Source organism: Lutra lutra, chromosome 11 (genome assembly GCF_902655055.1).
Source record: "Lutra lutra chromosome 11, mLutLut1.2, whole genome shotgun sequence".
Classification (NCBI taxonomy): domain Eukaryota; kingdom Metazoa; phylum Chordata; class Mammalia; order Carnivora; family Mustelidae; genus Lutra; species Lutra lutra.
In genome coordinates, this window is record NC_062288.1 from 90,141,857 (window position 1) to 90,157,946 (window position 16,090).

The window sequence follows — 16,090 nt, forward strand, 5'->3', positions numbered from 1 at the left end:
TTTGTGATGACAGGTGAGGAGTGGGATGGGACAAATTGTGGGGGTGCTGGAGAATGGACCAGCTTCCATGACTACTGTGGAATGGTGGCGGGGAGTGCTGGGGTTTCCTGGAAAGGGCAATAGGGCCAAACTGTGCCTGGGCATGACCCAAATTTAAGATTTTCCATTTTAATGTGTAGGCATAGAGGAAGCATGGGAAGGTTACAGCCCAAGTGAGTACACAGCTGAGATCTAGTGGTTCCCAAACCTCTCTTCCAAATGGTGCAGTACTGAGTCCATTTTGCATAACGGAATATTTGAGGTAACAAAGTTGCCCAAGACGTACGGCGAGGTCCTTTTCTCTCCCAAGAGCCAGCAAGCAGCTGCAGCTCCTGGAAGGATCCGCCACTTGCTTGACCTGAGGGGAGACTTTCCCGTCCCTGGTGACACCCACGAGGTGGTAACAGGGCTAACACGGGCAGCAGCCATGGAGCCGAAGCGCTGTCACTCCCTCGGCAAAGAAGCAGCATCCCTGACGTGGACTAGAGTGGGGACAGTCTGAAAACTTGGACTTGGCAGGGTTCCCAGCTGTTGTAAGCACCTGGAAGTCTAAGACCACTGTGTACCCCAGGCTACTGTCCCTGGGGCTCTCAGATGTCAAACACCAGAGAAGTTTCCAATACAAATTTTGGAAGCTAACATAGGGCTGTCATTTTTGAATCCTGACAAGTAAGTCTTGAATTTAAAAAGCGTTACTCTACCATCCACAATCAGCATCATTTTGTCAAGAAAGGACATTTCAATGCCAAAAAAAAAAAAAAAAAAAAAGGCAGGAAAGAAATTGTCACAGAATACAGGACAATCTTCCAAAATGAAAATTTTAGCTTTTTAAAAACTGCTTAAACTGATCTTATTTTATATCACTTGTCCCCAACCTATCAAAAGAAAGAAAGAGAGAGAGAGAGAGAGAGAGGAAATGAGGTGGGGGCGATATTTGGAATTAAAGGACCCAGGTTCACGTTCCGACTCACCCATCAGCTCCGTGGCTTGGGCTGGGTCACCTCCAGTCCCTAGGCCTTGGTTTACTCCACCACCGCTATGAGCCTCAAGCAAGACTCTACGTGGGAAAGGGCTTCCTGAGTTGTCAGGAGACAGGCAGACGGCAGCCACACCCAGACTCTGGAGCCTGCAGGCGGGATATAACCACACAGTAACACATGGCTGAGTTGGACACTTGATTTTCTCTGCTTCCTAATAATATTGAAATGATATAAGAAAGATGGTTTGACTATGGCCGCTCAAACAGTAGGGGTTCCTATCAGAGATTCTTCTTAGAGGGGTTAAATATTCTCTCTCTACAACAGAGTGGTTTGATGGCTAAAGGAGTGGCAGGAAGAGGATACTCTGGCTGGTCTCTTTTGGTGACAGCAATGGTGGCAGAAGGTGGGAGCAAGCTGGTGTCTATCTGTCCTATTTGGTGTTTGTATTCTTCTTCTTTCTGGCGCCTTCCCCTTGGCTTCCTGGTTTCAGCTCAGGTCCTGATCTCAGGCTCCTGGAACCAAGTCCTAGCATCAGGCTCTGCCCTCGGTGGGAAGCCTGCTTCTCCCTCTCCCTTGCCCCTCCCACTTGTGCTCTCTCTCTCTCCTTCTTACTCCCTCTAAAATAATAAATCTTGAGGGAAAAAAAAGGGGGTCACTATTTACACCGCCATCAAATTCCACCCAAATCCCAGTCCAGCCACGTTGGAAGCCCCAGTAGCTTTTGCGGTATTTTCCCAGCGCGCCAGCGTTCGGTGGTTTTGCTGCCCACACCACGTACCACTTTAAATGACGGTGCCCAAGAGCTGTGGGTTATCTCAGGTGGAGTCTGGGAGCCCTGGCATTTGGGGGGCCCACTTCGGGAGTTTCTTCTTAGGATCAGAGACCGCTGTTAGAAGCCAATCTCCAGAACCTCATTTTCCATTTGTGGGGTCCAACGCAGCTGGTGTGCTTTGCTGACTTTCCCTGTCAACAGCCCTCCTGAGCCACATCAGAGGGACACCTCCTGGAACAGCACCTCCTGGAAGCGGGGTCTCCCCTTATTTCCCACTAGCACCCTGTTCCTGCTGCTTTCACGGTGGATTCCTGGCTCCAGCTCTGTGTTCTCTTTCTGCTTCTTACCTCTTCTTGCCCTGTAAGCTCCCCACTCCCACCTCCTGCATTTTCACGCTCCACTCAGAGCTTGGCTCTTGGCTGCGTTTGCCTCTACTTTTGTTATCATCAAGATATTGAGGGAAAAGCATCCCACACCAGCCTGGCAGGAGCCCCTGGCCAGCTGTCTTGGACTCTGCCCTCCTGGGGGGGGGGGGCATTTGAGTAAGTGGTACTAGGTCAGGATTATCCCTAGTGGAAAGGACACCTCGAAGTAAGAAGAGAGTCTCCAGCATGAGAGGATCATCGCCACCAGACTGAGAAGAGGCCACACTCGCTGTCTTCTTCATGTCCAAGATACTGACCGGAAGCCTTGCTACTTCTCTTAGCACCCTATCTCCCTCTGCTAGTGCCCAAGGGAAGCTGGGGAGGCTGGTGGGTTTTCAGGTCACTCTTGGAGCTGGACAGCAGCTATCTTGGATGGCGTGGACAGGTTGAACCCCCACCGCACAGTCTCACCCCCCTCCTCCTCTTTAAGGTGATACCCGGCAGCCCTGGCAACTTTACCCCCTAGAGCTAGAGTTTAGTAAGCATCCACGTCCCCCTTCCCCCCACGCTGAAAGTCACACCAGTCAGGCCCTTACAAGGGGTTGAACCCTTTCTGGGAGTCCCATGGAGCCTGGAAGGCGGGGGACATTCAGAACATGGAAAGTGGCAATCTAGTTCCCAGGGTAGGGGCCAGATGGGAACAGAGAGGGCCTTGACTGCATGCAAAGTGTGCCGCACACACGAGGACAAGAAAGACAGCAGAGAGTAAGGAGCTTCTGACATTGGGAGATGGAGAGGAGAAGGGAGTTGGGGGAAATGGGAGGGGGAGAAGAACCATGAGAGACTGTGGACTCTGAGAAACAAACTGAGGGTTTTGGAGGGGAGGAGGGTGGGAGGTTGGGTGAGCCTGGTGCTGGGTATTAAGGAGGGCATGTATTGCATGGAGCACTGGGTGTGGGCATAAACAATGAATTCTGGAACAGTGAAAAGAAATTTTTAAAAAATTAAAATTAAAGAAAAGAAAGAAACTCTGCCTCGAGAGCACAACTCAATGTAAACACTCTGGGCTTTTAAAGCAGCCAGACGTGCTCTTGGGCTGGTTATTTAGCCTCTCAGAATCTCAGTCTCCTCATCTGTGAAGTGGGGGTGGTAATACCTAGCTAAGGTCATTGTAGGGTAAAGTGAACTTCTGGCCCCAGGTGGGTTCCTGGCAAAGGTCAGTCCCCCCTGGGACCCGGGATAGCAAAGCGCAGCGTGCTGTCGCCACCTGGTGGCAGACTTTGGAGTTGCACATAATCGGTTCCAGAAGAAACCCGTTTTATGTGATGGCTTGCTTAAATAACAGGACGGACAAAGATGGGTAGGAACCAAGAGACATCGAATAAATGAGTGAGAATGGGAAGGCAATCTGTTCAGGGAGAATAACACGAACACAACACAGGGATGGGAATTACTACACTGAATTTTGGGTGGAGAGGTAAAGAGATTTCAAGAGATTGGTTGTTTCTCATATTGCCACAAACTTTGCACAAGTAGGTAATGGACAGGTACATGCCTGATGGACGCACCAGGGTGTGGCCTTACCTCTAGCGTCCAGGTGTTAGAGAATCATGGCTTTTGTGACCCTATTCTTGGTCCCGAGGTGAAGGGTTTTCTGCGGTTGTCTGAGGAGAACCCCGCCACCCAGTTAACACTGCCAGTCAAGGTCTCCACCAGGAGAGTGGCCCCATGGCCTGTGAATTCTGCAGGGGCTGGACATACGGATATCCTCAGTCCTGAGAGCTGAGGACCCATATTTGCCATGCTACCACCCTCACTGGCTACTGACTCCTCTCAATGGGGATCCCCGAAGGGTTATTGGGAGAAAGTTGGGGGTATACACAGCACACCCTGCCTGCAACTTCAAAAAGAGAATCATGAAGTTAACTCAGCTGTCAGAAGTGCTGACTACCGCCAACAGGGTATCCTTGGGGTCTGCAGCATCCTCTGAGTGAAAATCAGCATGTGCGCCATGCCAGATACCAATATCCCTAGGCACCGCTCCCTGCTGTACAAAGGCTTCCATCTCCCGCAGGGTCGGGGCAAGGCTGGGTGTGGACATCTTGTCCAGACTCTTCTCTATTCCTTTACTGATTTCCCTGTGCCAGCTGGCCAGTCGGAGACCAGAGTGTTCTCTGAGACCCAAAGCAGTTTTCACTGTGTAATGCTATCTGGTTTGTAAATAGAATTGAACCCACAGTCTTAGAATCATCCTCCTGTGTTCTAAAGCCCGAGATCATTCACTCAGAGGACAATGGGAAACAAACCTCCCAGGTGTGCATACACACACGCCCACAAAGCCTGAGATGCCCCCTTAGTGCCATGGGCTAAGAGAAGTGAAGTGGCTTTGTCTTGAGCTGAGCTGAGCTGACCTCTCACGCGTGCAGCAGAGACTCGGGGGCCACCAGAAGGACTTGGCACTGTCCTCCTTCCAGCCCTGCTCTCTTACCTTCTTTCCCACAGAAAGACGGTCCTGCTGAATCCACAATGGAAGCCAAAAGGCCTTCCGGGAAGCTCCTTGTGCGTCCATTCCAGACTTTTGAGTGATGCCCTCCTGGTGACCAAAGGGGCAGCGGCATTGCTGCCAGCTGTCCCCAACCCCGGGAAATCCAATCTGAGCCCTGGGCAGTCAAAGCCATGTGCAGCAAATCCTCAGTTAATATGTCAGGCCCTGGCTTAAGTCCTGGCAAACCCACGCTTGGGCCTTTGTGGGTCAGGCAGAGGGTCTTGGCAAGCGGGGGACCCTGCTGACCTTGGCTGCTATTTGAGCTAAAAGAGCTGTGACCCACCCAAGTTTGGAGGGGGTGATTGTGATAAAATATGCATAATATAAAATTTACTATTTTAACCATTTTCAAGTGTACAATTCAGTGGCATTAATGTTTTTGAGCAATGCCACTACCCATTTCCAGAATTATTTCGTCTTTCCAAACAGAAACTCTGTATGAAACAAGAACTCCCTATTCTTCTCTCTCTCTCTCAGTCCCTGGCAACCACGGTTCTGCTTTCTGTGTTTATGAATCTGCCTATCCTGGGTACCACATATGAGTGGGGAATCACACAATATCTGTCCTTTTGTGTCTGGCTTAGTTCACTTACTGTTTTCAAATTTATCTGTTATAGCAGATCTCAGAATTTCATCACTTCCTAAACCTGAATAAAATGACATTGTCTGCAGAGATCACGTTTTGTTTACCCATTCCTCTGTTGATGGACATTTGGGCTGTATCCTCTGTTGGGTCATCGTGAGTAACGCTTTCATAAACAGTGGTTTGTACAAGTGTGGGTTTGAGTCCCTGCTTTCAGCTCTTGGGTTGTCTGCTGGTTCCTGGATTGTATCCTGTGATTCTATGTTGCACTTTTGGAGGAAACATTATATCATTTTCCCCAGAAACTGCACCATGTTACATTCCTGCCAGTGTCCTCACCAATGCTTGTCTCTGTCTCCGCACCCCCTCCCCACCTTTTTTTTTAAAATAATAGCCATCCTACCATCCTAATGACTGTGAAGTTTGTGGGCTTTAGCCCTTTTCTTTTTGTATCTCTCTCAGGGTCTTGGGTTTGAGGATAACTGGAAGCAATGCAGAGGGTTTGAGCCTGGTGACATCCTGAGGGGAAAACTGTCCTCTTCCGAGGCAGAATTTCTCCACTCGGGGACTACTGGCGTTTTGATGGGATGTAGCACCCTCTCCTAAGTAGTGACAATCAAGTGTCTCCTGGCTTTGCCAAATGAGCCTTTGGGGGGCAGAACAGCCCCCGCTGAGAACCACTAAGTCATGACTAGCTAAAGTCAGCCTGGTACATCAGGAGGAGAGGTGAATGCTGCCCCTGTTGCTGTGAGCTAAGTGTTAGGAGTTCCAGATCCAATTTGCTCATGGTCTCACTTAGATTTGTGGGGGGTTTTTCCATCTAAAAGTTGAGTTCAAACTGAGCTAACTTGCTGCGACATTACAGAAAACACAGTGTTTTTGCTACACCACTAGGGGGCCCCATTGACCAAGAAAGGCTCAAGACAGTGACACCCTCCCTCCCCCCACCCCCATTGGCTCTGGGTTTGACTGCTGAGGGGAGTGGAGGGCTTGAGAGGGAACTTTGAATGAGTTGATGGTGCTCAAGAGACTTAGGTTCATCTTCCTAAAAGCACCAGGTATGCTGACCTCACCCCTCTACACCCCTGCCGGCTCCCAGGGAAGGCTAGTTGCCTTTCCTCTCCACACCTTTGTGTTACAGATTGTTTCTTTGACAGTGCTTCCCTTCCAAGGCTGATCTTGAAGGACGCACCAAATTCACAGAATGGAATAAAAGCACTCAATATAAAACACCTCAAAATAATCTGTACCAAGCCTATCGACCCTCCTAGGTATCCAGCCGCCATGACACCATCTTAGTTTCTGGATCATGGCAGCACCTAGACACCCTATGTCTATCTGCACCTCATAGCCAGGCAGTCTGTTAGCACTTAGAATCCATTCCCACTCCCCTCTCTGTTCCCTTCAATACTGCAAGGGAGGAGAGGCCAAAAACTGCCTTCCCACTCTTTCTTACAGCTAGGGGGCGTCTCGGTGTAATTCAGGCTGAGCCAGTGAAGTGAATTTGCGTGAGTGATGGAGAAGCAAGCCAAGGCTGTCTGCCTGCTCGTGTAGCTGTTGGAAGAAGGTCAGTCAGAGGTGAACGTGTGTGGTGGTTTCGCTCCACTCCCAGGGTCTGGTCCCCACTTGGGAAGTGTGAGGCGTTGCGCTGGTGTCATTAGTAGCAACAGCTCCCTGACCTGTGAACACAACTAGAGTAATCTGATCTTGAAACCAGTTGCCTAACGATGGCCCCCTTACTTCTTCCCACCCGATAATTACGAGAGTGCCGGATTCCTGCTATCCAGTCCCTTTTGGTCAGAGTGACTCTGTGTCCTGCTTTGAATCGTGGCAGACGTGTGTGTACTTTTGTTCAGACGCAATTTCCTGACTACCTTCCCATGCTGCTTATTTAAATTTAGGTAGTATTTATTGATCGTTTGCTGAGCGGTAGGATGTGCCCAGTGCTGATGGAGGTTGTGTCCAAAGGAACCTTCTCTTCATCTTAAGAAGACTCTGGAACTCAGGGACCAACACCTCAAAACAATACAAACTAACGGCTGTTACGTTCTTTGGTTTGACCACCACCAAGTGCCAACCAGAAGGAACAGGATTGACAGAGCGACTTCATTCAAGTAGGTTTGAATTAAACATGAAGCCCAGGTGAACCCTGGGTGGGTAAAGAAAAGGGGGACAGTAGAATTTGAGAAAAGACAGGCTGGGAGTAACATCTCAAAGAGTCAAAACCTGGATTGATGTCCTCACTTTGCCACCTCTTCTAGATGGGTCAGTGATTTGATCTCTGAGAGCCAAGCTGACCTTGTTTGAAAAATGAGAAAACCCTTTAGGATTGTGGTAAGGACCAAATGAGATTACAAAATAGAGCTCTATCTATAGATCTAGATCTCTGGATATCATAATATACTACACAGAGATAGGCTAGGTGTTCTCTGTTTGCCCCTGCAGACCCAGCCCCTCCCATCTGCACCCTGTTGTGATGCTGGGAATCTGGCTTGAATGGATAGTTTCCAGGGGTCTCCTGCTCTCTCCATGGATCTCATTGTGTTCAGCCAATAGGAGGCTTTCATGGGGGACTAGAAGTTGAGAGGAAAGGGACATCAGAGCCAGTCCACCAGCTCCCTCCCTTCCAGCCACACTGTGATCCTCTACCAACAGCTTCTGGCAGGCAGCTATCTGCCTCCCAAAGCTAGAGCTCCATCCAGTCACAGTGGCCATTCCAGGTCTCCTCCATTCTCCGTTGCTGGCTTCCCTACATCCACCCACATCATCGGGTATTGTCCCTCTGGTGAGCTTTCATCAAACACCCCTTTGGAATGTGCCTTTTGTTTCCTGCCATGATTCTGGCAGACACAAAATGTACGCTGCTGTGTTCAAGTATTTCCCTTGACTAAGAACCTGTGAGAATTCCCTGTTGTTTAATAAGGTCAAGTCCAAATTCATTTTAATAGCATATGAAAAATGCAATTAGGGAAGTGAATCCACATTGCATGATTTACAGATCACCCTGCTACTTCTCCAGCGACCAGGTACACGATGGAGACTTGAAGCCTTAGGTGGGACATGGGGCCAGTTGGAGTGGCACAGAGATGGTCCTCCACTGGTTTCATGTCCGTCCCCTACTTCCAAGCCAGATAAACATTCCAGAACACCCCTTCTTCCCTTTTCTTACCTTGTTTCCCCTCTCTTCCATTTCTATGTGCCCCCACAACATTTCCTTTTCCTTTTAAAAATCCAAAGGTGAACACGGGAAGCACAATCTTATGTGATGGGTGTACATGGTGAACCATTGGAAATTTTCTTAGCCTTTAAAGTTCCATGGTTCGTTGGGCAACTAACCTACCAGATGAGTCAAGCAGTAGTAGATGACTCATTTGGATAACAGGAGGTCCAAATGGGGAGAGAGGTGGGGGAGGTACGAGTCATGGAGGGGCTGCACAGTTTAATCCCGACTTAGTGCCTGCCCAGCTTTTGTTCTCAACCCCTCTTTCCTCCAAGGTGAAGGGTCAGAGATGAAGACTCCATTTTCACGGACTAATGGCAACACCTTTTGGAAATATAGACATGCCATACGATGCTAAGCTAAAACAATCTTTAAAAGTACTAATAGTGGGGCGCCTGGGTGGCTCAGTGGGTTAAGCCTCTGCCTTTGGCTCAGGTCATGATCCCAGGGTCCTGGGATCGAGCCCCGCATCGGGCTCTCTGCTCAGCAGGGAGCCTGCTTCCCTTCCTCTCTCTCTGCCTGCCTCTCTCCCTACTTGTGATCTCTGTCTGTCAAATGAATAAATAAAATCTTTTAAAAAAATAAAAGTATTAATAGTGGGGTCACAGAGACTCAGTCTCTGGATAAGGTATTACAGACAAGTATGGTGGTAGAGCAGATTGGACAAGAGTACACCTGTCTTATTGCATCTCATAAGCTTTACTGAGCACCCACTCTCTTAGTGCTCCTCTAGGCCCCTGGTGGAGGGTCCATTTTATGACATAAGGACTTTGGCTGTGGCTTATGGCAGGGACTATTTCTCGCCAAGGGCCTTTGATAAGTGGGTTACTTTAAGGACAGGCTCAAATTCTGTCCATTCCTGAAGCCTTTCCTTTATGTCCAATGGTGTGACAATAACCCTTTATATAGCATTTACAAAAATGGAAGAATGTGTAAACCACTCCGGGTTGTCCTCCCCCCACCCCCCAAATTTGCCTAGGGACTGAAATCATATTGTATATTTCAATGATTCCCAACAGTGCCAAGCACAGGGCTGTGTAGGAGTCAAATTAGAAAAATCTGTGAGTTAGGAGGTGATCTCAGGAAGGACTATACCCAAATGCCTCTACTTCCAGGTGAGGAAACAGACACATAGAGAAATAGATACAATCAAGTTACTTACAAACCTTGGACCAGAATTCAGGTCATTTGATGTCCAATTCTGTATTCTTCCACTGCACTGTCCATCTTTCTGATAGCTTGGAGGCTGGCCAGTTCTGAAGTATTTGTACTGACACATTAGCTCAAGGGTGAGTAGAAATGGCAGATCACAGCAGAATGAGTCACCACAAGCCTATCTCCTCTGAAGAGTCTAGAAAGTGCTGGAATCTGGTAGCTCATTCTGGTAGCTCATCCGTAGGTGTTGGGTACACATGAGAAGACATTTCCTTTTAGTATCTGGAAAGCAGGTATGGAAAGTATGAGAGGACACCTCCCTGGACATGGTTTTTGTTTTGTTTTTTTGCTCCTCGGACCATGATGGGATGATGATCTCCATACTGTGGGCTTTTGAAAGTAGGAATCATCCATCCATTCCTGAACTCTCAATTCATGAGAATGGGAATTTCCTATTCGAACTTAGCATTTAGACCTACCATCTAGACCTACCATCTAAACTTAGGGTGGGATGACAGGTGGATGTACCTTCCTCCTCTCTCCATGCCTTTGTGCTAACCAGGGCCTTACACATTTGGTTTGACTTTCTTGCCATTTCTGCTGAGATGCATTATTTTCTAATCAGAAAAAAAAAAATCCTTCAAGAAAATGGCCCCCTTCCAGGGTCCACAACAGCTCAGCTATTGAGTACCTTCTCAGATTTGTTCAATCAGAGCAGCAAACCAACACTTTACTCATGGATGGTGTTCTGGTCACTCAACAAATATCTATTCCCGGCCTACCAGAGGTCAGACCTGCAAAAGCCTGAGGACAAAACAGCCAGCATGACACAGTCCCTATTTCCAAGGAGCTTAGTATTTGGTGGGGAAGATAGTCAGTTACACTGCAGCAAGACAAATGATTACCCAGGGCAGTGGGAGCATAAGGAGGTCCTGGAATGAGGTGCCATGTGATGACTCGGCTTCTTTACTAAAGAAAATACCAAAGCATAAATGGGAGACATTGGTAAGAACTCAGAGGGTGAATTCGGGGGTTGGTGGTTAAGAAAGTGGCCCAGGCAAGAAACTTACATATGCAAATTTTGGAGACCTTCCTGTATGCTCAGGAAATGGCAAGTTGTGTAATGTTGCTAGAACATGAAGTTCAAGAATAAAATAGCAAGAGATGAGACAGAAACAGAGAGGGCAAGACAAGGTTAGCTCATGCATGGCCTTGTAAACTATGTGAAGGAGACTGAATCTTATCCTAGTAGCAGTGGGGAACCAGGAAGGGATGTGAGACAACATGATGGGGTTAGGTGAGAGATCACATAAAGGTAATAACCATAAGGATGAGGATGATAATTATTGGTATTGATGGTAGCTGTCTTGAATGAAAGGTGGTTCTGTGATCATCTTTACCAGTAATTGTTCTAGGAATTTTCCTAAGGACATAAACTTAAAGGCAAACAGAAATTCAGCCACACAAAGATATTTATCAACACATTATTTAGATAAATGAAAGCTTTGAAATCCTCAAAATTTACAATAAGAGGATGAAATCAGTTACCTCTAAAATTAAATAGCTATCAATATGAAATCACCAGAGATTTTCTTAATGACATGAAAACATGTTTCTAAGTGAAAAAGGCAAGAGCCTACCTATAGCAAGGGTCTGGGTGTGTGAATTACATGAAATTTTTGTTTTTTTCCTTTATACTTTTAAATATTTTATGATTTTATGCAACCTACATTTATCATCAAAAATACCATTTGAAATTATTCTGATGGCAATGACCTTTCATGCACTTTTCTGAGTCTCATTCATGGACTAATTTGGAGGGGCAGGTATTTAGTAGACATGCTCTCATCTGGTTGTACACAATAACTGCTAGGTCTCTTCCAATTGGTCAATGCCCTGGCATAGGCTTTGGTCAGTATTTTGAATATCAACACAGGAGGAGAATTTGTATTGCCAGAAGATTCATTTCTGAATAGACCTCTTCTTCAGAAGGTGTAGGAGTTTCAGTGGAAAAATCAAACATTTTAATGTTGGTCCCAATTCTTACTAGTTGGATGACCTTAGGCAGATTGTTTAAACCTTCTGAGACTCATTTATAAAATGCAAATAAGAAATACCTACCCTAGAACCTACTCAGGTTGTGAGATACAGTTGGCCTCATCTTTGTCCACACAAAGTATATTTGAGGTGCCATATTGCTTGTTGGCCAGCCTAGTAGTCATGGGATCTCCAGGTAGACCTTGGCTTAACACTGAATTCTTTACACCTGCATGCATAGCTTTTTGGACTACCAAAAAGCTGGTGAATTTTTTCCAGGAATTGCTGGTTTCACTGCTATTTTCCAACAACAGCTGAGCCATTTTGACATGGAACATTCTTTAGCTGACTGGATTCAACTGCAGAAACTTTCCACTGACACTCACTACCAGCACAGTAGTAGCAGACTCCTCAGGTTGGTTGACTGGGCATGTGTAACACTTCAAATAGCCAGAAGAATGAACTTTCTGGGATTTTCCATCAAAGTAGACCAATGCTGCTACTCGGTTCTCTTTCTACCAGAGCAAGCTTTTCTGGTAGGGATTCAATACTGCGGGAGGGGACGTGTGCATCCAGTGTTGTGATGGCTAAGTCCATTAAAATGGAGAAACCCAGTGTCTAATGAGCTAACTCAAATTTCCCAAGATCTTGTATTACAATCAGTTGTTCAGCTAGATGGGCCTCTCTATTGGTGTGCAATGGCACATTGCCTATAGAACAAACAATTGTAGAAAAGACAAAGATAGCAAACTATTTTAAAAGGATTTATTTGAGAGAGAGAGAGAGAGCATGAGCAGAAGGAGAGGCACAGAGAATCTCAACCAGACTCCACACTGAGCATGGAGCCCAATGCAGGATGCAATCCCACGACCCTGAGATCATATGCTGAGTCAAAACCAAGAGTTGGACACTCAACCGACTGCACCACCAAGGCGCCCCTAGTGAACATTTTTAAAATGAATTTTATGTTGCTGTTATTGTTTCCCACTGGAATGCACATTTTGATACTATTATAACATCTCGAGAAGGACACGGGTTGCAGTTAATTTCCATGGTTGATCCAGGATGGCTGCCCAAGGTTGCCTGCAAGGAGTGAGGTTCTCAGGCCACAGGCCAAAGCAAAGTTGACGGAAGTGAGCACTGAGGAAGGTTGTCCTGTGTGGGCAAAGCTGATTCTGGTCACAAGTGTTTCTGAATTCTGAGGACGTGAGATCTCTTCTGTTTTTCCAGTTCTGGAAACCAAGGCTGGGAGTGGAATTGCATGAGTCACAGCTATGCACAGGAGGTTTTCATGTTGGCTTTTAGGACATCAGTGATTCCTTTGTCTGTGTTACTTAACATTGACCAGGCACTGTCCACACTTGCCCAAGACCTCATGTACATAGGGATGTTGGCCTTCTGCAACTGACAGCCCCAACCTGAAAACAAGAAGGGAACAATCTGTGAGCACTGGATATGTCCATCCATATGGACATACAGAGCTGTGGAGCAAAGGGCAGGTACCTGGTGACTTCTCCCCTTCATGCCAAATCCCACCTGGGATATTGGATTCTTAAATTGCTGCAGATTATAATCTGGGAATTGGGAAGGGACCTATAGTGCAGAAGGGGAGGTATTTGAAATGGGTGTTATGGGGTGGGAGAGCTGGCTAACAGCCTCATGCTGAGGAAGAAGGCAGAGAATCAAAACTCAGGGTAGAACCGTATTAGGGCGTGGTGCCTTTGCTGAGATCCAGTTCTGCCGGCATCTCTCTTCAAGAAGGCAGACAATTTCATAATACTTTTCAGAAAAGTGTCAACATTCTCATCAATAATGAGAAAATTTTATTTTTCTATTTTTAGATGCCTGGCAATTATCAGATCCTAGGAGAAGTACAAGGCAAGATGTCTTCCTGGGGAAGCTGGGCTTTTGTGAGTAGAAAAAGGAATTTAAAATGCAACGTGGCTTCAGCTAAGTGCCAAATAAATGTTTTAGGCAGTAATTGCCTTGCAGTTGAAAGAAAGAAAAATAATCGGGGGTCCCTGAACCACCCCCTCTACCACCATATAATGAACTTCCTAGGGAGGAAAGGGGTATTTGTTGAAAGCACGAATGAACTGTCAAAAATCCAAGTAATCAATTACATAAATTTTGAAGCCTAAGTCACAGTTCTATTTGTTCTGAAAGAGTGTGAAATTTACAGTTTTTCATTAAGATCGAAAATAAGAACCCACTATTGCCTCCTCTCACAGAGTCATGCACCCGCCTGGTATGATCCCCTCGTCTTTATCATGCTTATCTCTGCAGGTGTCTTTGTTACTAGCATTTGTCATTTGAGGGTACAGAGGGGTCATTGGTCATCAGGTTAAGCCAAGGGTGGATTTCTTTCTTGCACCTTTTTTTTTTTTTCTTACTCAGCAGAAAAGTTTTATTTATTTTAAGGACAATTAAACCACATCCAAGACCTTAATTTACAGACGCAAACCAAAGTGGCCATTTAAAGCATTAGCTATTGAGGTACAATACATACATGGGGGGGGGGGGAATGCTTCGCCATCTGAGGCTTATACCAAACCTTGCTCTCTCGACAGCTGGGCTCTGCTAGAGTTCGGGTGTGGTGGGGGTGGGGGTGGGGGGAGGAGCTTATCTGCAGAACCAAAGGAGAACAGCTGTGTTCCACAAGTACGGAAGCATTTTGGACTGCGTTGGTGGGGGTAGGTTTCACACAGAAGGGGAAGAGCGGGGAAAAGGCTACGTCCCCTGCCCAGGGCATTAGGCCGCCTTGCAGAGTGCCACCGCAGAAAAGCGGACCTCCCCTTGCTCACGCTCCGTGAATTCTCTGCAGACCTTGGCGGCATCCTGCAGCAAGGAGTCCTCTGAACTGGTGCCGTGGTTTACCGGGAAAGGCATTCGTCCATCAAGTTCATAGAGATGGCCATCCACGTTGTTAAACAGAATAAAATGAAAATTCACTTTGTCGTCTACCCGACATTGGCCTTCCTGTGCCACAGCGTCACGGGCTGCCTGAATGGCCTCGTTCTTTTCAAAGCATTTTGCTCGGTCTTCAGGGGACAGCTTCTCTGTTTCCGAAAGAAACTGTTTTAGGACGGACCCATCCTCAAACTCCAGTTTGTCTTGGTTATTGGCCACGGCATGGATGAGCCCGATGGTCCCACAGGAGTTGCCAATGGTCTGCTTCATGAAGTACACCTTGGGACTGACCGCTTGTCCCTTCAGCTCTTCGATCTGTTTTTTCCTGAAGTTCTCATGCTGGGCCGTGAGGGGAAACAGCAGCAGCAGTGCTCAGGCTGGCGCTGGCACCGAGCCCAGAGCCTCCTCCTCCAGCCCCAGCACGTCCTCGAAGCGCCACTGGCCGGCAACCCCCAGCCGGGCCAGCACTTTGTTCAGCATCTCGGGGTTAATCTCCATCGGTTTGAGCTGCATCTTCGAGAGCAGGGGGATGACGCACGACCAGAGATGAGGAAAAACCCTTTCTTGCACCTTCTGATAGGATCTTTGGCACAGACTTATATCTAATGATGCAATCAGAGAAATGATCATAAGGAAAAGTAGACAACATGAACCCACCAGGAATTTACAATGTTGGCAAATCACCTTGTCAGAAACATCAAGGACCGGCATCATGGGTCTTGAAGGAGTTAGGCATGGAGAAAAGCCAGGGAATCATCTTCCGGGGAGACCAAGAGTGTGAAGAAAGATGTGGACGTGGGTCCAGATGGGCCTCAGGGGACAGCAGGGAAAGAGTGTGTCTGACACAGATGTTTTTCTGTAGGGACTTGTGAGGACGTGATGTAGGCTGGGGGGTGGCCTGTTGGGATATGAATGAGTTGCTGTAGTTTGAGAAGATGTGCTGTCATGGTTTGGGTTCCCTCCAAAGCACACCTTGAATGAGGCAAGGGGAAGAAGTAGTTTATTCAGGAAGTGATCTCAGGAAGCATGGTGAACAAGTGGGAAAGTGAGATGGGTGAGGGAAAGCCAATGCAGGTGCATTAATGAGAGGGTTGGCACCGTGGGCAAATGGCGCTTCAGCCCATGGGGTCCTCAGACTTGAGGAACACCCAAGTGTTCTTTTTTCATGGAATCGATCATTTATCACAAAATGAACAATTGTAGTTTTTAAACATACAATCACTTTTTTTTCACGCTCAACTAAATATGAGTAATGGAATTTTATTCAAACTTCACAAGTATCCTTACATCAAGTCTTAGATGAAGCACTAGAAGGTTCAGTCCAAAGTTAGACCTCACTGCCCAAACAGGTAAGCATCTAAAAATAAAGCTGGGGAAAAAAAAAAAAACAACCCTGCATTTATCAAAGAGAAGAAAGCATTCCAATGAAGGCTATGATGAATGGTGATGCAGCTGTGAGTAAGACTTCAGGCAGCTGGAAGCCA

At 47.0% G+C, this 16,090-nt stretch overlaps 1 protein-coding gene across 1 annotated transcript; it reads right to left on the reverse strand.

Moving 5' to 3' along the window:
• Positions 1 to 14,124: 14,124 nt before the first annotated feature.
• On the reverse strand, positions 14,125 to 15,147 carry LOC125080796 (ubiquitin carboxyl-terminal hydrolase isozyme L1-like). The gene has a single exon (XM_047694899.1). The coding sequence runs from the start codon at positions 14,874 to 14,876 to the stop codon at positions 14,448 to 14,450; it is 429 nt and encodes a 142-aa protein (XP_047550855.1). The 5' UTR covers positions 14,877 to 15,147; the 3' UTR covers positions 14,125 to 14,447.
• Positions 15,148 to 16,090: the final 943 nt, after the last annotated feature.